General features: G+C 33.9%; 2 protein-coding genes and 1 long non-coding RNA gene across 3 annotated transcripts; 2 read left to right on the top strand and 1 right to left on the bottom strand.

Annotated features, from left to right (window-relative positions):
* Window positions 1-3,555: 3,555 nt before the first annotated feature.
* On the top strand, window positions 3,556-5,191 carry LOC107925318 (protein SRG1). Its single transcript, XM_016855983.2, has 4 exons — window positions 3,556-4,006; window positions 4,076-4,323; window positions 4,406-4,730; window positions 4,814-5,191. The coding sequence occupies exons 1-4, from the start codon at window positions 3,758-3,760 to the stop codon at window positions 5,078-5,080; spliced, it is 1,089 nt and encodes a 362-aa protein (XP_016711472.2). The 5' UTR covers window positions 3,556-3,757; the 3' UTR covers window positions 5,081-5,191.
* Window positions 5,192-5,297: 106 nt separating this feature from the next.
* On the top strand, window positions 5,298-7,753 carry LOC121208570 (xyloglucan endotransglucosylase/hydrolase 2). The gene is made up of 3 exons (XM_041079563.1): window positions 5,298-6,119; window positions 6,396-6,589; window positions 7,245-7,753. Exons 1-3 carry the CDS (start codon window positions 5,847-5,849, stop codon window positions 7,609-7,611), a joined length of 834 nt encoding a protein of 277 aa, XP_040935497.1. The 5' UTR covers window positions 5,298-5,846; the 3' UTR covers window positions 7,612-7,753.
* A 188-nt stretch (window positions 7,754-7,941) lies between these two features.
* On the bottom strand, window positions 7,942-15,508 carry LOC121208571 (uncharacterized). The gene is made up of 2 exons (XR_005903673.1): window positions 14,723-15,508; window positions 7,942-8,267 (listed from the first exon to the last, which is right to left on the bottom strand). It is a non-coding gene; the product is annotated as an uncharacterized lncRNA (long non-coding RNA).
* Between the last annotated feature and the right edge of the window lie 8,093 nt (window positions 15,509-23,601).

Here is a 23,601-nt window from a genome sequence, read left to right as displayed (position 1 = left end):
AAAATTAGGGTAAATTCTAAAAATAATCATTTTTTGTTTGTCTCAGATTATATTTTAGTCACTTATGTTTGAAATGTTACGTTTTAGTCACTTACGTTATCGTTTTGTTACGAAGTGGTCACCTCTATCATTAAACTTCGTTACCTCCCTAACGGTAGTCCAAATGAGTTTTAAATGCCAACTTGAATGTCCAGTTGCTGGGATAAAAATAGGTTTTTAATTAAATAAATTTAATTTGGACTGCCACGCAGGACATCCAAGTTGGTATCTAAAATTCATTTGAGCTGCCACTTAGGACCGCCATTGGGAGGTAACAGGGTTTAACGGCAGAGTGATCACTTCCTAACAAAATGATAACGTAAGTGACTAAAACATAACATTTCAAACATAAATAATAAAAGTACAATCTGAAACAAACAAAAATAACTATTTTTATAATTTACCCAAAAAAATTATAAGCTTAATTACAACTTGTTAATTCGTGCTTGATTTGATACAATAAAAAAAATATGTGTAATTGGTGCTTTACGTATCATTGATATAAGATAAATGTGTATTATATAAAGGTTTGACAAAGTTGATGTAATATCGAGTTGGTCCAACTGCTAGCTTGTGGTCCATTCTTTTATTTTAATTGATTGAGATCTTCTACTTTAAAACCAATACAGAAAGTCTGAAATGCAACGTGCCATTTGTATTTAAAAATGGAATCCTTTAATTGTCACATTCTTAACCTGTCAAGTGTCAACAAATAATAAAATAACTATATTGGTTATTTGTTAATTAAAATAGAATATATATAATTGAAGCACATGATATATTGCTATGACTTTTGCACTTTGCTTTGTTAATTAAATAAGAAACTTGTCTGATCATCTATTTGCCATGTTGAGAGGAAACATGTACAATTAAATGGCTTCTATGATAGTTAGCAATTTTGTTATTATTATTACCTTTTAACAATTTTATTATAAGTTCTGATCATATTTGTTTTTTTTACATAATATTCAGAATTATTTATAATCCCTCCCCAACCGATAAAAAGGTAATACGTTTCAGCGCACTCAAACTAAATTAATAGATATAATATAAATTTTAATTATATAATAGTTAACAAAGTTTATATATATAATAAGTCAATCCCAGCAATAGATGTAACATGTATTTTGTTTTGGTCCATTCTTTTTATTTTAATTAATTGGAATCTTTTAAATTAAAAATACAATGTATAAAAAAATGGAATATTGAAAATTTTTTACAGGAGCTAAATGCAGCGTGCATAATTTTAGATCATTATCGAATTTAAAAGAAGAAGTTAGGAATAATCTTTTTTTAATAACTTTATATATAAGAATAAATTTAGGGTTTTAAAGCCTTATCCTCCTCCCTTTCATATTTTTATTTTATTTTAATAAATATCAGATTATGACGCATTTATAATGTGGATGAAAACATTTATATGTAGTTTTGATTGAAATCATAGAGTTGAGATATCGAAGACAATGATGTCTTGAGTCCAAATCTTATGATTCTTATCATGTGGGTGTATTTTTTTAGATTTATCAGTATATAAAATGACATAAATATCCTCAAAATACAATATTTATTCCTTTATAAAAAATTAACAGTTTTTGTAATTTCACAATTGAATTGAAACTCGATTGATGGGTGAATACAACAACTCAATTAAAAGTGTAATAATATTATGTACCTAATTTTTTTATTTGTACATTATAATAATATTAATATTAAATTATGTATTATCTACGTTGTGTAGAAAAAAATATTTTAAAATATATAAACAACACTAAAAAGATTTAAACTTTGGTTTTAATTTTTAATGATATAAAAAATATTAATTTTTTTTTAATTTGTAATTTCAAATTTTAAAGGGCTTCTCATAGCTTCTGCTTCTATCATTGGAAAAGTCATGTAATCTATGTGTTTGATAAATTTGATTATGGATCGAGATATTTATCTAAATTTAAAAATTCGTCTAAAATTTTGGAGGGTTTGAAAAAAAATTAAGCTTAGACTTAGCCCATTTTCTATGTTTATAATATATTATATTATCTATATTATTATTTAAATCTCTCTTTGAGTTGGTGTTATGAGTCAACCGAACATCAACTTAATAAAGAAAATTATAAAAATATCATTCCGCATATTATGTTATTTATATATATATTATATAATTTATAATATATAAAAACTAAAAATATAATAATATATATTACTATAATGTAATATTAAAAAATTGTTAAGATGTTTATATGTAAAAATTTAATAAATGAAAAAGATAACTTATTAAATATTAATTAAAAATAATATAAGTATTTTCTTAAAAAATAAAAATTAAGAAGGGCTCAAAATGAGTTTGAGTTAATTACTTATAAATATAAGCGAGTTTGAGTAAAATTTTAAGCTCGTATTTTAATTCGAATTAGGCTTAAGTAAGTATACAATATATTAATATCATATTTGAACTCGACCTGAGCCGGTTCATAGAAACTTCTAAAATTTATGAATAGAAACTTTTCTAATGCCATAGCGAAATTCTTTGAAACAACTTAAGCATATCAAAATTATTTTTGTCCATGGGTTAGCCTAATTTCATGCGTAAATGGGCTGAGCTATCTTCGGGTCAGGCCTCCAATAAAGATCTAACAAACAACAAATTAATACTTGGGGACTTGATAATTAGGGTGGAGAAATCAGAAATTAATTTAAATGTTTATGGAATAAAATATTTTGGTTATTTTAATTGAATTATTTTAATTTTATTTAATTTTTTTATAATTTAAAAATAAATATTTTATATTTAAAATAGTGAAAATTGTTTATTTTTTAGGAAAGAAAGAATTCATTTACTAGTGTAAAACTAGAAGCCTTTAATATATTTTTGTAGGATTAATATTTAAATAATGTAACTATCATATCTCAAATAATATTTATAGAAAAAAATTAAAATTTTATCAAATAATATTTAAAAGTCACATAACAAAACTTATTTTAATAAAATAAGTCAAAAAACTCAAAACTCAAAATTAAGATTAAAAAAAACTGAAATTTGTATTGATCTGAATAGAATTATCATGAATTATTTGTGAAATTAAAAAAAATCGATTGAAAAGTTACAACACGATCACTTAAGTATTAATATTTTTTTATATCTAGTTATAAAAAGTTACAAAAATTATCACTCAATTATTTAATTTTATCTTTTTTGAGTGTACATATTATCAAAGTAGTGGTAAAAGTGTCACAAAACCCCTATACTATATATTAGATAATATTTTAATCATTCTATTGAATAAAAGGATAAATTAACCCCTGTATGTTGACCAAGGAATAAAATAGCCTATCAGTTAAAATTTAGTATTTATATTTAAGGTATAATAACAAGGTTATCCCTCAAACTTTACATATTCATTCAATTTCACCTCTATTCTTTTATTAAAGGATAAAAAAAACTTTAATAACAAATTTTAGATAAAATAAATTCTGTTGTAATAACTTCAGAATTAAAATTCAAGCTCGAAAAAAAAGTCCACTGCTTTACCATTTCTCACTCCCAATTCTACACGATTTCTGAAATTAATGCAATTTGATTCTCTCACTATCAAGAGCTGAATTTTTATTTTTATTTATATAATAATGCAGCCGCCTCCAAAGAGATAACATTCCAACTCCTTTTTTATGGTTCATTTTCATGAAAACTTGAAAGCACTTTGCCAATCCTAAGACTTAAGCACTTATGGATACAGAATTTGTCAACCTTGGGAAATCCATGATAGTTCCCAGTGTTCAAGAGTTGGCCAAGTACCCCCTCACCAAAATCCCAGCTAGGTACCTGCGCCTGCATGAAGAACTTCACTCCATCTCCCCCAATCATCACCTTCCATCTGTCCCCATCATCGATCTTCACAAACTAGCTGCTGGGGATTTCGTTGACTCTGAACTTCAAACCCTACACGCTGCTTGCAGGCACTGGGGTTTCTTCCAGGTATATGCCTTATTACCTTGTTGGTATTTTGGTTGAAATTGTTAAAACAAGTTCTTTTGCAAATAATAGGTAGTGAATCATGGTGTTAGTATATCATTGTTGGATGAATTCAAGTTGGAGATTGTGAATTTCTTCAAACTACCACATGAAGGTAAGAAGCTTTTATGGCAAAAACCAGATAACCATGAAGGGTTTGGTCAAGCTTTTGTAGTTTCACAAGATCAGAAGCTAGATTGGTCTGATATGTTCTATATAACCACACTGCCATACAATCTTAGGAACGTTGACGTATTTGAAAAACTCCCCTTTAAGTTAAGGTATCTCTCCCATGGTTATTTTCAACTTTGGAATTTGAGACTTCGATTTACAGTGTTTTCCTTTTCAATGATTTTGATGCAGAGAGACCCTGGAAGTGTATTCTGTTCAAGTGAAAAATCTAGCTATGAGGATATTAGGTTACATGGCTAAGGCCTTAAATATGGATGCTGATGAAATAACAGAGCTGTTCAATGATGGGGTGCAAGCAATGAGAATGAATTACTATCCACCATGCCCTGAACCTGATATGGTCATTGGTTTCAGTCCCCATTCCGATGCCGATGCTTTGACGATCCTCTTCCAGCTCGACGAAACCGATGGCCTGCAAGTTCGAAAAGATGGGAAATGGGTTCCCATTAAGCCACTTCCCAATGCTTTTGTGGTTAACATTGGAGACATCATGGAGGTTTATATGCATATATATTGCAATTGCTCCAATTGAGTCATTTTCTAACAATGATGATTGTATTTTGTGTGTTTGGTCTGCAGATTTTGAGCAATGGGATATACCGTAGCATCGAGCATAGAGCGGTTGTAAACTCAACCAAACAGAGGCTATCAATCGCAACGTTTTATAACTCCAAGTTAGACTCGGAATTAGGCCCTGCACTTAGCCTTCTCGGTCCAAATGACCCTGCAATTTTTCAACGAATCCCTTTGGAGAAGTACTTGAAGGAATTCTTTGCAAGGAAACTAGATGGCAAGGCTTACCTTGATTTCATGAGAATTAAAAGCAATGAAGAACATGAAAATTGAAAAACATTAGCTGAAGAATGGATTGAAATGGTTATCTTAGAATAAAAACACCTATAACCAGGGTGGTTAATTGATCAAATTTACGTTGAATGCTTAACATGATTATCAAAATCCGCGTTTTTCGAGTTCATTATATCTCTATAACCTTACTAAAGCAATATTAAAGAAGAAGAGAAAGGTATCATCTAACTGGCAGTGAGCAATGGTTTCTAAAAAGGAGAACGAATCCACTAAAACAAATAAACAACTCAGTTCACGTGTGTAAATCCCCACATACAACCTTTTTTTCTTTACCAAATTCTCAAGCATTCTTTTTCCTTCTTTTAACATCACCCTCCTTTTTATAACCCCAAGCAATGTCGATCCCTCCAACAGGACATTATTAACCCAAATACCACCACAAGCCACTCTTGTTACTGATACAAGCCATCATCTTGCTTCACTACTAAACAGTAAACCAAGCCTGGTTTTTTTATAACAATGCATAGATAGGCACGTTTGCATGTATTCCTATTTGGTGAGGGCTGGTCCCTTTGTAAATAAAGTTGTGTCTAATAACGCAACCACATATACTCAGCTTTCAAACAAAGATTTGTAGCTAGTGCACAGTCCTTTCCAGCTATATTTGCTCTGTAGTTGGTTCTTGGTCACGCATCCTACATATATATCTAATTATTTTATGGTCCCTCTTGTGATTACCTATATAAAGGAAGTAAAGGGCTCCTAGCAAATTCAAAAATTACAATCCTTTCTCTCTTTAATATAGATGGCAACTTCATGGTTTTCAGTGTTGCTTTTGGTTTCCATTGTTTTTAGTTGTTTCTTGGCTGCATCAGCTGGTGATTTTTACCAAGAGTTTGATCTGACATGGGGTGACAAACGTGCTGAGATACTCAGTGGTGGGAGGCTTCTTACACTTAGTCTCGATAAGGCCTCTGGTTCAGGTTTCAGGTCTAAAAGAGAGTACTTGTTTGGAAGAATCGACATGCAAATCAAGCTTGTCTCTGGCAACTCTGCCGGCACTGTTACTGCTTTCTATGTAAGCTCTTTGTCTAATTTTTTTGAATTAATTGCACCAGACGTCCCCAAATTGTGATATGTATTCTAAATTGATCTCTAATATTAAAATATTTTAATTGAGTCCTCAAAAATACTAATATTATATCAATCAGGTCATTCTATCAGCCTAGATATTAGCTTAAATGTTGCATGCAAACTCTAATCTATACTTAAACATATTTAAAACACATGAACTATCTATTTTTTTTTGCAAGTGTAGGAAACCATGTTTTGTAATGTCTAATTTTGGTTGCAGCTGTCTTCAGAAGGGCCAAACCACGATGAGATAGACTTTGAATTCTTAGGTAACTTAAGTGGAGACCCATACATTGTGCACACTAATGTCTACTCCCAAGGTAAAGGTGACAGGGAACAACAATTCTACCTATGGTTCGACCCAACAAAGAATTTCCACACCTATTCAATTATCTGGAGCCCGCAACGCATTACGTAAGATTAAAATGTTGGTCTAATTTGGTTTCAGTCCCTCCACTATGCTAAGTTTTGAGATTCAGTCATTCAATTTATTTTGATATAATTTGGTACTCAAGTTCAAATTAATAACACTATTAATTGCTTTTTAGTCACATAGTCAAAAGTCATGTAGTATCGGGGAGCAGAACTTAAGAGGCTAAAAAATTTAGAAATTTGCCATTAAGTCTTTTATTTTTATTGAAAATTTTACTTAAACCCTTAATTTTTAAAAAATTCTAACTAAGCCCTACAAATGTTTTGAAAATTTTAATTAAACCATTATATATTTCAAAATTCTCATTAAATCCCAAAATTTTAAAAAAATTTAATTAGATCCCAAAACTTAATACCACCACCTCTCGCCACCACGTTGAACTCTAATAGATCATGTTCAACTACTAACAAAATTAGCCAAATGCTTATGACCATTTAAGAAAAAATTCACATCATTTTAAACGGTAGCAACCATCATTTAACAAGGATGGACTAAATTATACTAAATCAAAATAGAGAGATTAAATCTCAACATAGTGAAAAGACTAAAACCATAATATACCCAAAAATATGCCTCTTTCGAAGTCTAAAATCTCTGAAAAAGATGAACTAACTCTTTTTTTTTTCAACTCACCAGTTTCATTGTGGACAACATTCCGATCAGAGTATTCAACAATGAAGAATCCATTGGAGTTCCCTTCCCCAAAAACCAGCCGATGAAGGTATACTCAAGCCTGTGGGATGCAGATGAATGGGCGACAAGAGGCGGGCTGGTGAAAACCGATTGGTCGAAAGCTCCTTTCAAGGCGTATTATAGGAATTTTAATGCCTACTCATGGAACTCCGTCGGAACCGATGTTTGGCGAACTCAGGCACTGGATGCTACTGGAAGAAGATGGCTCCGATGGGCACAGAAATACCACATGGTTTACAATTATTGTGCTGATTTGAAGCGATTTCCTCATGGTCGTCCCCGCGAGTGTAGGCGCTCTAGGTTCCTTTAACCGCCCAAGAATGTTGCTTCAATCTAGGATTTAATTTTGTCTATTACTATTGTAAATTTGTCCTGTTTATGGTTTAAATTTGGAATTCAATCATTTTATTTTTTATTTGGAAAATAAATATTTGTGCATTTTTATAATATTATTAATTTATCCAAATTAGAGATGTTATTGGAAGCCCAAATTTAAGGGTAAAAATATGTCAACTAAATGCCTTAAAAACGAATCCAAGCTATTGACGGATAGAGTGTTCACCGATTCAAATGTGACTTTGTTTTGAGTCGTGCTAATCGCTTTATTGTTAGGGCTTTGCCCTCTTGTAATTCACCAAAAAAAATCCAAGCCATCACTTTATCAATAAAATGCAAAGGGAGCAAACGCAATCTCTGATCAATAGTTTAATGGCAGTAAAAGAAAAAACCTGAAGAAATAAAAGCTGAACCATAGTTCTATCATCTAAATAATTCAAAAATAGATGGATAAATTTACAATAAATTTTAACCTATCTGCTACACGGACCAATTGCTTCATTCCCTATTTCCAAACTTGTATTTCAATCCCTGATTTCCACCAACTCGTTACAAAGACGGGTCTTTCGCAACTAATGTCGGAATACAGCAGAATCCCTCCAGCAAGCATCGGTTGCATTGTCTGTCGACCTATCATTTCAAAACCAGAAAACAATCGTAACCAAACTTATGCAACTTCATCAAAGACCGAATGTATAGCCATATTTCCGGGTTACACGACAAGGCATGTACTAAAGTGCAGTCTGCAGAACCTACAATGATCATCACTCTTTGCTGCATACTCTCACCGATATGAAGCAAAAGCAAAAGAGTATGAGACAAGAGCATCCGGCTTGACCGTCTGGCTCACAAGTTAATAAGTTACTTAGCCAGGGTGGGGTACGAAACAAAAGCATGCCAAACTCAAGGAGATTCAAAATGGGAAAGCCGGTGTGATTGAAACTTTTAATGGTGGAGGAAAAAGTTTTGATAGAGAAAAAGGAGAATGAAAATTATGATGCAAGAACTTTAGATACAGTCATTATGAATAATATATTATTGTGGTGGTGCCCCCTTTTTCTTTTAAACATTCCCACTTCTGGTCTACTTCAAATATTTTTCCACCGATTCGATTCATTAAACCCCCCGCATACATCGTACAATCATCCCAACTTGTCGATGAAAATTTCAACCCCACAAACTTTTATGCACACCAAGATCTACATAGATTCATGGTTTCCCGGACCTACGGAAGGTTACTATATGGTATTGTTTAGCTAATGCAAATGTATATCGAGGCATAGGCACGGTTTATCCCGAGACTCTAAACTACAACTTCAGGTAAGACTCGGAAGGCACCGAAAACACTATGAAATCAACATCATTCATATACATCGTTAACACGGGATATTATATAAGTCGAATCTGAAAAGCACATGTTATTATCTAGTCCATCAATACGAAAATCCAAATAGTCCAACAAATTGCAACTAGAGACCTTAGTATAAGCAAGCACATTATGAATATTTGCAATATCTGCCTATCAGTGAGATTTAAACTCTTTAAAACTATTCCAATCAATTGCAGAAGAGACCTTGACACCACAGCTTCTAATAATTATTTACATTCAAATCCTTAAGCGTCCTACATTTTTACTCATACAATCTAAATCAAATACCATAATGTTGCGGAAAGGATCGATTCGAGAACTCCGATATGACTACAAGTAAATTGACCGGAACGAAAAATAAAGTGAACACAAGGATTTACGTGGTTCGGCTTTAATGCCTACGTCCACGGGCAGAGGCGAAAAGAAATTTCACTATAACAAGATGAAGATTACAAGTGTTTTACACTCAAGACACAACCCGAGAACCTCACAACTCTCAACCCCTATAGAAAACCCGAAAGCTAAAATCCTAGCTTTCAAAGAACAAGCTTTGCTCTCTCTTGGTTTGGGATGATGAATATGGCTAATGAACCTCTCTATTTATAAGAGAGTTCAAGGACATAATTGTCCAAAACTTTGGCAAAGATTTGTGGTTGAAAATGGACACCAACAACCATCCACTAATCCACTACCACCAACAACCCACTACCAACAACAACAATCCACTACCAATTTTAAGCCATTTCTTAACAAATCTCCACCTTGGCTTGAAATTTACCAAGCTGAACATCATAGTGAATTCCTCGAACTGGATCACCTCTTCCAAACGCCTCTCTGGCGCTAATCAATCCCGAATACCTATCAAGTCCAAGCAATGCTTGAACTTATATGCAGGGATCACCTTAGTTAACATATCTGCAGGATTCTTCTCGGTAGCAACCTTGCTGATAACAATGTCACCTTGCGTAACATGTTCCCGAACAAAATGATATCTGACATCAATGTGTTTGGTCCGTTCATGAAACATCTGATTTTTAGTCAGATGTATGGCACTCTGGCTATCGCAAAATACAACAGTGAAATCCTGTTGTAAACCCAAACTGCTTACTAGACCTTTCATCCACAATGCTTCTTTCACTGCTTCTGCTAACGCCATATATTCCGCCTCAGTCGTAGATAAGGCTACGGTAGACTGTAACACAGCTTTCCAACTAATGGCTCCTCCAGAATAAGTGAAAACATAACCCGTCAGAGATCTTCTTTTGTCCAGATCTCCAGCATAATCAGAGTCCACATAGCCCGTGACACTGCTAGTGCAGTCACTCTGATCATATACCAAGCATAAATCTGCAGAACCTCTCAAGTACCTGAGAATCCATTTCACGGCCTGCCAGTGTTCCTTGCCAGGACAACTCATGTATCTGCTGACCACACTAACTGCATGTGAAATGTCTGGACGAGTGCAAACCATTGCATACATCACGCTTCCAACTGCACTCGAGTATGGAATGTGAGACATTTGCTGCTTTTCTTCATCAGATTGTGGTGACAACTCTGCAGAGAGTTTGAAATGTGGTGCCAACGGAGTACTCACAGTTTTCGCTTTATCCATGCCGAAGCGTTGAAGAACCTTTTCAATGTAGTTCTTCTGCGACACACGAAGCTTGCCCGCCTTGCGATCTCTGTGAATATCCATGCCCAAAATTTTCTTGGCAGCACCCAGATCCTTCATCTCGAACTCACCACTCAACTGCGACTTTAACTTGTTGATTTCCGACATGTTTTTGGAAGCAATTAACATGTCATCAACATACAGCAACAAATAAATGTGCGAACCATCTGAGAGCTTCCGATGATAGACACAAGCATCATAGTCACATCTTGTGTAACCATGCTGAATCATGAAGCTATCAAACCGCTTGTACCACTGCCTTGGGGATTGTTTCAATCCATATAAAGACTTCTTTAATAGACAGACATGGTCTTCTTTACCAGGAACTGTAAAACCCTCTGGTTGACGCATGTAGATTGTTTCCTCGAGCTCACCATGCAAGAACGCCGTTTTTACGTCAAGCTGCTCAAGTTCTAGATCAGACTTGGCCACCATGGCAAGTAATACACGAATGGAAGAATGCTTTACGACTGGGGAGAAAACTTCATTGTAGTCAATCCCCTCTTTCTGAGTGAAGCCTTTAGCAACCAATCGTGCCTTGAATCTAGTTGCTTCAACCCCTAGGATGCCTTCCTTTTTCTTGAAGACCCATTTGCAACCAACTATCTTCTGGTTACTTGGCGGCTTAACCAACTCCCAAGTATGGTTCTTGTGAAGAGATTCTATCTCCTCACTCATAGCAATTGCCCACTGTGCCGACTCATCACACGTGACAGCCTCATTATAACTGGAAGGTTCTATACCAATGGACTCCGCCACACTGAGCGCGAAAGACACCAGATTAGCGTAACGCGGATTTGGTTTGATTTGTCTCTTCGTTCTTCCAGTGGCAATGCTATATGGTTTTTCTTGAGGTGACTCATCTTCATCGGAATCTTGCACCTCAACTTGATCATCCTGGACTGAAGTACCTTCCGTAGGAATTGGAGCGTCCACCTGACACTCCACCTGCTTCTCAACACCGTGATCTCCCATTCTATCTGACTCCTCCTTTTCCCGGGAATTTGTGGTGGATCGAAGCATGGATGACTCATCAAAAGTCACATCTCTGCTGATGATGAACTTGGACGAAACCGGATCAGGACACCACAACCTGTATCCTTTCACCCCTTGGCCGTATCCAAGAAATATGCATTTCTTCGCCCTCGGTTTGAGTTTTCCCTCATTTACATGAGCATACGCAGGGCAGCCAAACACTCTTAAACCAGAGTAATCAGCAGGAGAACCAGACCATACTTCCTCAGGAGTCTTCAGCTCAATAGCTGTTGACGGAGATCTGTTAACCAAATAACAAGCAGTATTAACAGCTTCAGCCCAAAATTCTTCACCGAGCCCAGCATTTGATCGCATGCAACGAGCTCGCTCCAAGAGAGTTCTATTCATGCGTTCTGCAACTCCATTTTGTTGTGGTGTTCGACGAACAGTGCGGTGTCTCACTATTCCTTCATTTTTGCAGAACTCATTGAATTCACCTGAGCAAAACTCCAAGCCATTATCCGTCCGGAATCGCTTGATCTTCTTTCCTGTTTGATTTTCGATCAAAGCTTTAAATTGCTTGAAGTTGATGAGAACCTCATACTTGCTCTTCAGAAAATACACCCAAACCTTTCTCGAGTAATCATCGATAAAGGTAAGCAGATATCTGTAACCACCTTTAGAAATTGTCGGAGAAGGCCCCCAAAGGTCAGAATGGAAGTAATCCACTGTGCCTTTTGTCTTGTGAATCCCAGTGCTGAACTTTACCCGAGTCTGCTTACCGAAGACGCAGTGCTCACAGAAATTCAACTTTCCTGTACACTGCCCAGACAATAATCCTCGTTTGCTTAGCACCGATAAGCCTCTCTCGCTCATATGCCCGAGCCGCATATGCCATAACTTCGTGGTGTCAGAATCTAGATCATCTGATGATGACACTCCCGCAACACCTGTAACCGAGGAACCATCGAGGAAGTAAAGGCCCCGCTCCAAATTACCACGTATCACAGTCAAAGCACCCGAGAATACCTTGAGAACTCCACCTTCAGCAGAGTACCGAAAGCCTTTCTTGTCCAACGTACTCAAAGAGATCAAATTTTTCTTCATTTCTGGAATGTGCCGAACATCAGTTAGAGTTCTAACAATACCGTCAAACATCTTTATACGAACTGTGCCAATCCCCATGACTTGACATGCGTGGTCATTTCCCATTAGTACTGAACCAGAATGCTTCTCGTATGTTGAGAATGCATCTTTCGAAGTACTTATATGAAATGTAGCTCCCGTATCAAGAATCCATCTCCCACCAGCGTAAGAGTCGGATACTGCAAGAACGATCTCGGCATCACTTGAAGAATCTGCATCAGCTACATTCGCACGATCATTTTGTTGCTCCTGTGATTCTGATTTCTCCTTCCTTTTCGGATAATCTACCTTCATGTGCCCGTACTTCTTACAGTAGTAGCACTGTATTCTCTTCTTGGACTGCGATCTAGGATGGCTTTTACTTGAACTTCCACCCTTTGCCTTGGATCTTCCTCGAGCAACCAAGCCTTCGCCTTCATTGTTTTCGACCACCTTACCAGTGATTTTCTTCCTCAACTCACTGGAACTTAAGGCATTTTTCACCTCCTCTAGAGTCAGGTCATCACGACCGTACATCATTGTATCAACAAAATTCTCATACGAGGGAGGCAAAGAACACAAAACAATTATTGCTTGGTCCTCATCATCGATTTTGTTATCGATATTATTCAAATCCATGATAATGGAATTGAATTTATCCAGGTGCTGGGAAACAGGTGTACCTTCCTCCATCTTCAGGGCATAGAGTCTTTGCTTGAGGTAGAGCCGGTTCGTCAATGACTTCGTCATGTACTTGCTCTCTAACCGGAGCCACAAACCGGACGCGGTTTTCTCATCCGCTACTTCTCGTAGCACTTCATCTCCTAGACATAGCAGAATAGCACTATGTGCTCTTTCTAGCATGTCATCCTTTTGCTCTTCCGAAAGCGTGCTTGGTAATTTATCTTTACCAGACAATGCTTTTAGCAATCCTTGTTGAACCAGCACTGCCCGCATCTTGATGCGCCATAAACTGAAACTATTTTTCCCGGTAAATTTCTCGACATCATACTTAGTCGATGAAACACTTGTAGCCATAATTTGGAACCTTTGAATGAATGATAATATTTTCTTCCTGATGTGAAAGATCAGACAAAGCTGCAGTCACAGGGCAATTCAGAAAATATTATCACTCCTTCAACTACGCTCTGATACCAATTTGTTGCGGAAAGGATCGATTCGAGAACTCCGATATGACTACAAGTAAATTGACCGGAACGAAAAATAAAGTGAACACAAGGATTTACGTGGTTCGGCTTTAATGCCTACGTCCACGGGCAGAGGCGAAAAGAAATTTCACTATAACAAGATGAAGATTACAAGTGTTTTACACTCAAGACACAACCCGAGAACCTCACAACTCTCAACCCCTATAGAAAACCCGAAAGCTAAAATCCTAGCTTTCAAAGAACAAGCTTTGCTCTCTCTTGGTTTGGGATGATGAATATGGCTAATGAACCTCTCTATTTATAAGAGAGTTCAAGGACATAATTGTCCAAAACTTTGGCAAAGATTTGTGGTTGAAAATGGACACCAACAACCATCCACTAATCCACTACCACCAACAACCCACTACCAACAACAACAATCCACTACCAATTTTAAGCCATTTCTTAACACATAATATATATAGAACAAGCAACCAAACATTCCAACAGCAACAGAAGCAAAAGCAACAAGAAGCCCCCATTTTTTTTCTGGGAATAGTACAAAAGCAAGCAAAATTGCAGTATCAGACAACATTGTAATAAACTAAGCTAAAAAACCACACTTTATATAGCATAGTAAAAAAATGCCTAAATTTTAATAAACCCCAAACATTCTTTTAAAAAAATAAAAAAAAAATCTATAAAAAAATTCCCCCCCAAAAAAATCAAGCCCCAGACTTTAGCATAGCAAAATAGCACCTTAAAATGATGGAAAAAAAAGGAAGAAAGGGGGAACCTTGTGGGCAAAAACAATATCCCCGGAAAATGTAGTGGCATGAGCAAACTACCACGGCCAAAGTGACCTGCTTGAGACATTGTAGCACAGCAGATTTTAAACCCTAAATTTTTTTGAGAGAAAAAGACAAAGACAAGAGTTTTTTAAGTAAAAGAAAATGCAGCTTTTGTGAATGTATATATTTATTGATATTGAAAATAAAGAGAGGGTTTAAGGAAAACAAGGTTCGTTTCTGGGTGTATAATGCAACTTGGAAAATACAAAACTACAGGGAGTAAAAGAAAGTGAAAGTTTATAGATTTGCACGAGTCCCAATGAAAATTTGTGAAAATAGAGAAGTTTTTCGAGGAGTTGAATGTAAATTTTTAATTGTGATTTTTTTATTTTTTATTTTTGCGTATGCGAGGTCATTTGTTGTTATTGTTTGCTGTTCTGTTTTTTTTCTTTTTCCTTTTTGTCTTTGCAAAACTGCATTTAAAACACACTTTGGGTCTTCCTTGTTGGTTTTCTGTACTTCAATTACTACAAACTGCAACTCAACTGGTTTTGGCATTAGATATTGTGTATTTTTTTTTTGTTTAGGCGCGTTGGAAGCACTCTCCAATGGAGGTCTTTCATTAGAATTTCAGACATAATATTAGACAAAATCCTATGCCACCCTCTTTTGCTTTCCTCTGCAGATTCCCACAAACAGATTGGGTTTTGCTTGTTCTTAGCTGGTAACACGTTGACAGGGCTGATGGTTTTTTATGTTTATGCTTGAAGGAGAAGTAAATTTAGGTTAAATTTCATTGTTGTTTAATCGTTACTTTGAGTCTTGAGATTGAAAACAATACTTATTATGTTTCTTAAACATGTTTTTTTTTCTAACAGCTGCCAAAAATTTTATTGTAAGAAAGTTATTTGAGCTTTTTTTGTTGTAAAAAAAAGTTATTAATAAAATTAATTTTTATTGAATTTACTAATAAGAATGAAATTATTTTATGCACTCTTCCTACTATATCATCCATTATTAATTTTTAATTAAATAATAATATTTTAATAATTTTTTTCATATTATTGACACATAATTTTAATAATTTTTTTACTTTAAACCTCAAATTCTAAATTATGAATTCTAAACCCTAAATCTTAATCCCAAATCCTAAATTCAAATTTGAATCATGGTTTGAGTTTGTCATTTAGAATTTAGGGTTTTAGTTTTAGTTTAGAATTTAAAATTTTGGATTTCAAGTCTGGGTTTAATGTTTTAGGTTCAGATTCAGATTCGGGTAAAAAAATTACTAAAATTATGTATTAATAATATAAAAAAATTACTAAAATATTATTAAATAATTAAAAAAATCATGAAAATAAAAATAATTTTATGGAAAAAAAAGTTAAAAAAATTGATATTATTAATCTATTTAATTCAAAACGGGTATCCTATTTTGCCAAATAAAGACAAGAAGTAATGCCAAATAATTATTAAGCTCTTTTGGAAAAAAAGTTAAATTCCCATGTACCAAAGCGACATTCATACGCTAATACTACAACCGGCAAATGAAAGCGAAGCGTAGTAACATACAACAACGTTGCTTTAGGGAGACAATTGGGATCCCCTGAATTTTTTTTTCCCTTTTTTGTTTTACTAACAAGTGTCTTTTTCTATTTAGCAGTTTGAAATTAATCAAAAATATTTAAATATTTTTTTAAATAGTAATTATTTCGAAATTGAAACACAATCTAGATGTTTAAAGAAAGAAGTAAAGGTAAAGTTAGAAAATTTTATGAAAGATTGAAATTAAATTATATATTTTTATGAGAATTAAAATATAATTTTATTATTTTAATAATTTATGTATTTATAATTTTTAAAAATTAAAATACAAATTTATCATGTTTTAATTTAAAAACTTTATAAATTAAAAAACTAAAATAAAATTTCCCCTCCAGTCCCTGCCAACGTATCTAGGCGGCCCATGGGAAGAAGTCCACTCTACTCCTAGTCACCTATTAGTAGGTCCCTATTAATACTTGCTATTGCTAACTTCTGTTTTTAATATACTGCTTTTTGGGGTACAATCTGTAGAAGAATTTTGATGCATGTTGCTTCTTTATATGAGGTATTTGTCAAAGCATGAAAGCTATCCCTTTCGAAAAACATTACATTACTTTAATTAAAGAAAAAAGATTTTATGATTAATATATATATATACATATACTCTTGGTTCCAAACTATAAGCAAGGAATAAAGATCATTTCTGCTTCCAGTTGATTAATTAGTAGTGGATCAATGCTTGGCTGATTAAAGTGCTATAAAGAAACAAACCATTATTATATTATATTGTATTTACCATATTAGGGGTCTAACATTGTTGAGGTAAGGTTAGGAGAAGGGTTATTGAAGAAGGTTCACACAGAGCTCTTTATGTATGGAGAGATTAGAGAAAGAGAGTTCACTCTTCCTAAAAAGTGGGAATGTATATATGTGTATATATATATATATTTGGATAAGTGTCTTCCCATCAACTCTTAGAAAGTGAGTTATGTGGCCTACACATGTGTTGGGATTTAACTCCTGAATTATGTGTCACCCAATAAGACCTTTTAAGTCTGCTGAGTTTGTGTTTTAATTATATCTTTTAAGTACACATTTGTCCATCTAATGCTTTGACATAGTTATGGAATTAATAATTCTTAGACGGTTGTTGACTCGATTGATTGGGTATTGTTGGAGATGGTTGTTCAAAAATCCCTCATCTACTAACCTAGTAAAGTGTGTAATCTTTCAAAGAATTTAAAGGAGTGTAAGAGTTAAACTTGCCATACGTTCTATCTACTTGTTTAGCCTATGAAGTATGTTGGCATGGTGCATGATTTTTCATGAATTGAGACAATCAAGGGACACGTTGCCCCCTATGTGAACCTTTAAACTAGTAGCTTGCTTGGATATGGCAAATATTCTTGGAGGCACACCCCTTTTGGACAATTAAATCTATTTTGAGTTGAATCGTGATGTGAGCTTGGTGTGTTTCAACAAACCATCTCTTTTGTTTCTACTTATCTACTAGGTTTTTTAAATAAATTGTAAAGTTTATCAAGCTTTTTATTTGTCAAAGCGTATTTTAGATTATTGTATTCTACATTGGTTATATAGGCTTGAATAGCCCACTCATCAATTAGGTCCCCGGTTTCCATCATTGTTGCAATGAAAAAGTGAAATGTATACTTTAAAGGGTTAGCTTCTATTCTCCCTAATAGAACATAAATTTGCAAGGTTTTTGAGGATTGCATAATTAGCTAGAAAATTTGCTATAAATTGACAAGCAACCTACTCGAGAGTGTGTATTGACCCAACTAATAGAGATTGATACCAAGTTCTTGTATGATCTATAAGAGTCATTAAAAATACTTTGCATTTGAGGGTGTTAGTGGCACCCATAATATTCATATAATTGTTGTAATGCAACAAGTGGTCATATAGGTCTATGTTGTTGTTATACTTTTCTTTTGGGGGGTCTAAATGTAGGTAGTAAGTGTTCAATCGCAATATTTGGAGCCAAAGCATTATTTGAAGAAGTGCTCACTCTACATCATCTAACTTTGTGCATTTATAGTGTTTGTAGTTACTATTTAATGGCTTCTATTTGGTTCTCAAAAGACATAGGCAATGTTTGTGGCAAAATTTTAAGGTTATCACGAGATGTACTTGACAATAGCCAAGATGAGTCTACTAATTCATTATCTTAGGGGTGTTTGCTTTTGAGAGAGATTTCAGGTTGCTCGTAGTTCTTGTATGAGTTGGGTGTTTTGTAGGGTTATTTTTTGATTTTGCTATTATTTTTATAGTTTTTCTTGCATCATTTTAATTTGTTCATGAAGTTCAAATATTTTTTTAGGAGTTAAAATTTGGATTTAGAACGTGATTTGATCATCAGATGTTGGGTATAGTCGAATTTTTGGCATTGGTGATGGAAAAGTTCATTGGGACAAGTCTAGCAAATTGTAAGATTGTTTGCTAGCTAGAGGATAATTAATTGTGATTGGAATATTCTCTTAGTTCAAAGGTTGGTGGTTAGGGATAGTTTCATTAGGATTAGCCATTGAAGATTTGAAGGTTTTTAGGTGTGTAGGTCAATGCTCACTACACCAATTCTTGATGCAGGGCTGCAAGAAAGAGAGGAGGGTTTGGGAAGGGGGTTATTGAAGAAGGTTCACATGAAGCTCTTTATGTGTAGAGAGCCTAAAAAAGAAGAAGAATGAAGTCCTCCCTTTTAGGTAAGTGGGAAAGTATATATGCATGCTCCCTAGACAAGTCATCAACTCTTAAGAGATGAGTCGAGTTGTAACGCCCTGTACCCGAGGACGTTCCCGGAGTCGAACACGAGGTGTTAACGGACTTAATTCATTACTTAAACAGCTCATACAATTCATTTTAAAATTTCCAGACAAGCTGGCTAACTGCATCACAGTTGCTTTAAAAATCATATCTCGAGTTCTAAAACTCGAAATCCAATTTCGTAAATTTTTCCTGAAACTAGACTCATATATCTATATACTAATTTTTTTCTATAATTTTTGGTTGGGCCAATTAGTACAGTTTATTAGTTAAAGTCTCCCCTGTTTCAGGGTTCAACTACTCTGATATCTGTGTATTACGAATCAGATATCTCCCTGTACAGAGCTTCAATAACTATGCCGTTTGTCTCTAATAAAACTAGACTCAATAAGGAATCTGTACATATAAAGCATGACTTCTAATTATCTTTGTAAAATTTATGGTGAATTTCCAATTTCAGAACAGGGGATCCAGAAATCGCTCTGGCCCTGTTTCACAAAAATTTAAACATCTCATAAAATATAGCTCATATACCTGTTTCGCTTCTTCCATATGAAAATAGACTCATCAAGCTTCGATTCCATAACTTATTCATTATTTAATTTCATTTCTACTGTTTTTAGTGATTTTTCAAATTCACGTTACTACTGCTGTCTGAATCTATTTTATGGTAAATTTTACCTATTTCATGGTTTCCATGGATTAGCTAGCAATTTGACATACATAACACAAATATGATCATGATTAGCCATTCCAATGGCTAATCATTACCAAGAATTTCCATACCACTCAATAACCATATCATAAGACCATATATACAAAATGATTATAATGCTATACATGCCATACTCAAAATATACAAGCCATTATGCCAAGATGGTATACGGATAGTGTGAGCGAGCCTCCGACCGTTCCCGATTTCCGAGCTGGCTTTTCAAAACTACAAGGAATAAAAGGAGGGAGTAAGCATAAATGCTTAGTAAGTTCACATGCAAATAGCAAGTAACATAACTATATAAGCAAACATAAAACATCATTTGCATAATCATCACCGAGACATTCATATCACATTTTCATTTATCATCTTACCATATTGTTGTTATATCGATTTTTCAACCCGAGGGTTAAGTACATACCTGTTCAAAGTACCCATTTCATAACACTTACCAATACGTCCCTTTCATCTTGAGTATTCCTCCATTTCAGTAGAACTTTACCCGTTGAACACATCGGAATATAATTCGGATACATGGAAAGTTTGCACATAAGTGCCACATATGTAGCCAAGCTACCATGTAACCCGCCCATAAGCGAACTCGGACTCAACTCAACGAGCTCGGGCGTTCGCATCCATAGGTGAACTCGGACTCAACTCAACGAGTTCGGATGCCTAGTTACATTTCACGAACTCGGACTCAACTCAACGAGTTCGAACATTCGCATCCATAAGTGAACTCGGACTCAACTCAACGAGTTCAGATGCTCAACCATCCTAGTGACATGTCACTTGTATCCTAATCTATTCCTAAGGTTCAAACGGGCTTTTTCCCTCGATCTCACATTTGCCGTCTTCCATGGAATATCGGAACCGATACTCGGTAGCAATTCATATTTATCAAGTAGTAAACATAATTTGCATATTACTCAACATTAACCACAAGGCATAATATTTCACGATTAAAAATCAGCATATCATATAATTAACATTAATAACTTAAAAATAACATTTATGCTACATTATTTACACATGAACTTACCTCGTATGCGAAAATGGCTCCTTTTACCATTTCGTCCACAACTTGGTATTTTCCCCATTTTAGCCCGAATTTCAGTTTTCCTTGCTCTATCATTTAAAATATAGTCTAATTAGGACTCACATTATTCAAATTGACCCAAAATCATATTTTGGAAAAATTATAATTTTACCCCTAAACTTTTGCATATTTACACTTTTGCCCCAAAGCTCGTAAATTAAACTTCAGCCTATTTTCTTATGTTTTATGACATGCTGATCATTTTTCTCTTCTATGGCAACATCAAATTCTCACTCTAACATGTACTTATGACTATTAGGTATTTTTACCAATTAAGCCCTTTTGCTCGTTTTCAATTAAAACCGAGTAGCACAAGTTGTCTAACATAATTTAAAACTTCATATTCTATCATAAAACACCAAAATACACAAATTTCACCTATGGGTATTTTTCCAAATATAAACTCTAGGTTAAATTATTGCTAGCATAAGCTAAATCGAGCTACCGAGACTCAAAAAACGTAAAAATCATTAAAAACGAGGCTAGAACGGACTTACAATCGAGCTTGGAAGCTTGAAAAACCCTATCCATGGTTTCTCCTTGCTATATTCGGCCATGGGGTTGAAGATGAGCAAAATTAGCTTTTAATTTTGTATTTTAATTCATTTTACCCCTAAATGACCAAAATGCCCTTACTACTAAACTTTCCAAAAATTCCATCCATGTCCAATTTTTGTCCATAGACTTAGAAATTGGTAAAATTTCTATTTAAGACCTCCTAATTAATATTTCAAAACAATTTCATGCTAGAAACTTCTAGAATGCAAGTTTTGTAAATTATTCGATTTAGTCCCTAATTTCAATTTAAGCACCTTATGCATAAAATTTCTTCACAAAATTTTCACACAATCATGCAATCATATCATAGACCTTAAAATAATCATAAAATAATTATTTCTATCTCAAATTTTGTGGTCACGAAACCACTATTCCAACTAGGCCCAAAATTAGGATATTACACGAGTAGTCTAGTTGACACCTATGCTTCGGCTTCTAAGTCGTGTGTCTCCTAATAAAAACTTTTATGTCTGCATGATGATGAGTTGACCTACTTTACTAGTAGTGGATAGTATATGGCAAGGTTTCTATCATTAGTGAGGAGATGAGCTTTGGTGAGGTAGATATTTGATACGACTTTATTAAAGTGAGATAGATAAGGTAAGGCATATAACAAACATATTTTTTACATATATTGTGGATTTATGCCTCACATTTTGGACTAAACAATGTGTGACGTCGCAACGAGGAAGTGTTCTTTGACTTGAAGAGTAGCCAACGTCACAACGAGAAGAAAGCCCTCATCTCGACGACGCAGTCCTCTTTTGTCCCGATGACCTGATGCCACGTCATGACATGGTGATGTGCAAGTCAAATTTTTCAGTTTTCTTCTCACAGTTAAACTCTATTTTTAGTTTTCCACTTAAACTCTGATTATCCTAGGGTTGTTGTAGTCATATATGCTACGAATTTCAGTCTATAAATAGGCTTTAGTTACTTTACGAATTTCAACCCATAAATACATGGATTGTTAGAAAATTGTCCATTTTGTCAATATAAACAATATATATTTATTAGAATATGTAAAAATCTAAATGTATAACATGAACATAAAAAACTCAAGTAATAGGTTCATTGGTTGAAGTGGTTCATCCATGTTTAAGATCGATCAAGGTTTGATCCACAAATTTACTTGCAGGGGCGAAGTCAGGAATTTTTTTAGGGGGGGCGAAATGAAATTTTATTTTTTAAGAGTCTATATTTTTATAATTTTTAAAGGATTAAATTAAGTTTTCATAATTTTAGGGAGATCAAAGTGTAATTTTACTTTTACTAATTTAAAATTTTAAAATTTTCTAAAGAGCCAAAACAACAACTTTTCATTTTAAGGGGGGTCGGGGCCCTGCCAAGCCCCCTGGATTCGCCTTTGTTCACTTGTATGGTAGCGGAGTGTGTGCATATATAAGTTTGAGTATTGAATAAAAAAATATCGATATATATATATATTAATTTTATTGTGTTAGTATTCAAGTGAATTATATTTATATACTATTTTCGGATTTTTCATATTCATTAAAAGTATTATATTAAATTACTTATTCATTATATCATACTTCAAATTGCCAAATTCACAAGGATTTAAAAAAAAACACAATTCATTGGAAAAAAAAAAGAAAAAGAAAAAAGAAAATTACTCATCACGTATTTTGCCTCTAATATACCAAAGTTAGGAGTATCCAACTTTTTGGGAGTAAAAAAAAAAAAAGGGTTGTGATTGATAAAACAGAGAAATTAACTCGTCCAAATTAATTGCCCTTCATTGTAGACTTAAAAAAATATTAATTATGATTTAAATTAGTATGATAAAACATAACAACCATTTAAAAATTAGGAATGAATGAAAAATAATTTTCCATTATTAGATTAAGGGTTAATATATTTTTTAGTACTTAATTTTAATTTTAATATGCAATTTGGTACTCTAGAAATATTGTACTTTTTTATTTATTTCACAAGTAGTCTTAAAAAATTATCACGTGCCTTTTTTTTCTAAAATAATTATTTTTAATATTTTATTATACCCCTGTAGGACACTTGTTAACTTTCTAACCCTGCTTGTTAAATCTAAAACTTCACTAGTAGTGTATCAAATATTTTCTCTAAACAATAATGTTTTTCAATAGATTTTTTTTTATAAAAATCAAACTTTTTTTTATATCTTTTGTAAAATTTAAATCATCAAAAAA

Source organism: Gossypium hirsutum, chromosome A10, assembly GCF_007990345.1.
Source record: "Gossypium hirsutum isolate 1008001.06 chromosome A10, Gossypium_hirsutum_v2.1, whole genome shotgun sequence".
Lineage (NCBI taxonomy): Eukaryota > Viridiplantae > Streptophyta > Magnoliopsida > Malvales > Malvaceae > Gossypium > Gossypium hirsutum.
The sequence above is the reverse complement of the archived record's forward strand: the minus strand, read 5'-3'. Positions and strand labels throughout refer to the sequence as shown.

Bases quoted from the DNA above. Each gene is read 5' to 3' on its own strand.
- LOC121208570 (XM_041079563.1), top strand. From the start codon at position 5,847: ATGGCAACTTCATGGTTTTCAGTGTTGCTTTTGGTTTCCATTGTTTTT. The intron at 6,120-6,395 runs GTAAGCTCTTTG...TTTTGGTTGCAG, and splicing joins GCACTGTTACTGCTTTCTAT to CTGTCTTCAGAAGGGCCAAA. The intron at 6,590-7,244 runs GTAAGATTAAAA...TCAACTCACCAG, and splicing joins TGGAGCCCGCAACGCATTAC to TTTCATTGTGGACAACATTC.
- LOC107925318 (XM_016855983.2), top strand. From the start codon at position 3,758: ATGGATACAGAATTTGTCAACCTTGGGAAATCCATGATAGTTCCCAGT. The intron at 4,007-4,075 runs GTATATGCCTTA...TGCAAATAATAG, and splicing joins GGCACTGGGGTTTCTTCCAG to GTAGTGAATCATGGTGTTAG. The intron at 4,731-4,813 runs GTTTATATGCAT...TTTGGTCTGCAG, and splicing joins ACATTGGAGACATCATGGAG to ATTTTGAGCAATGGGATATA.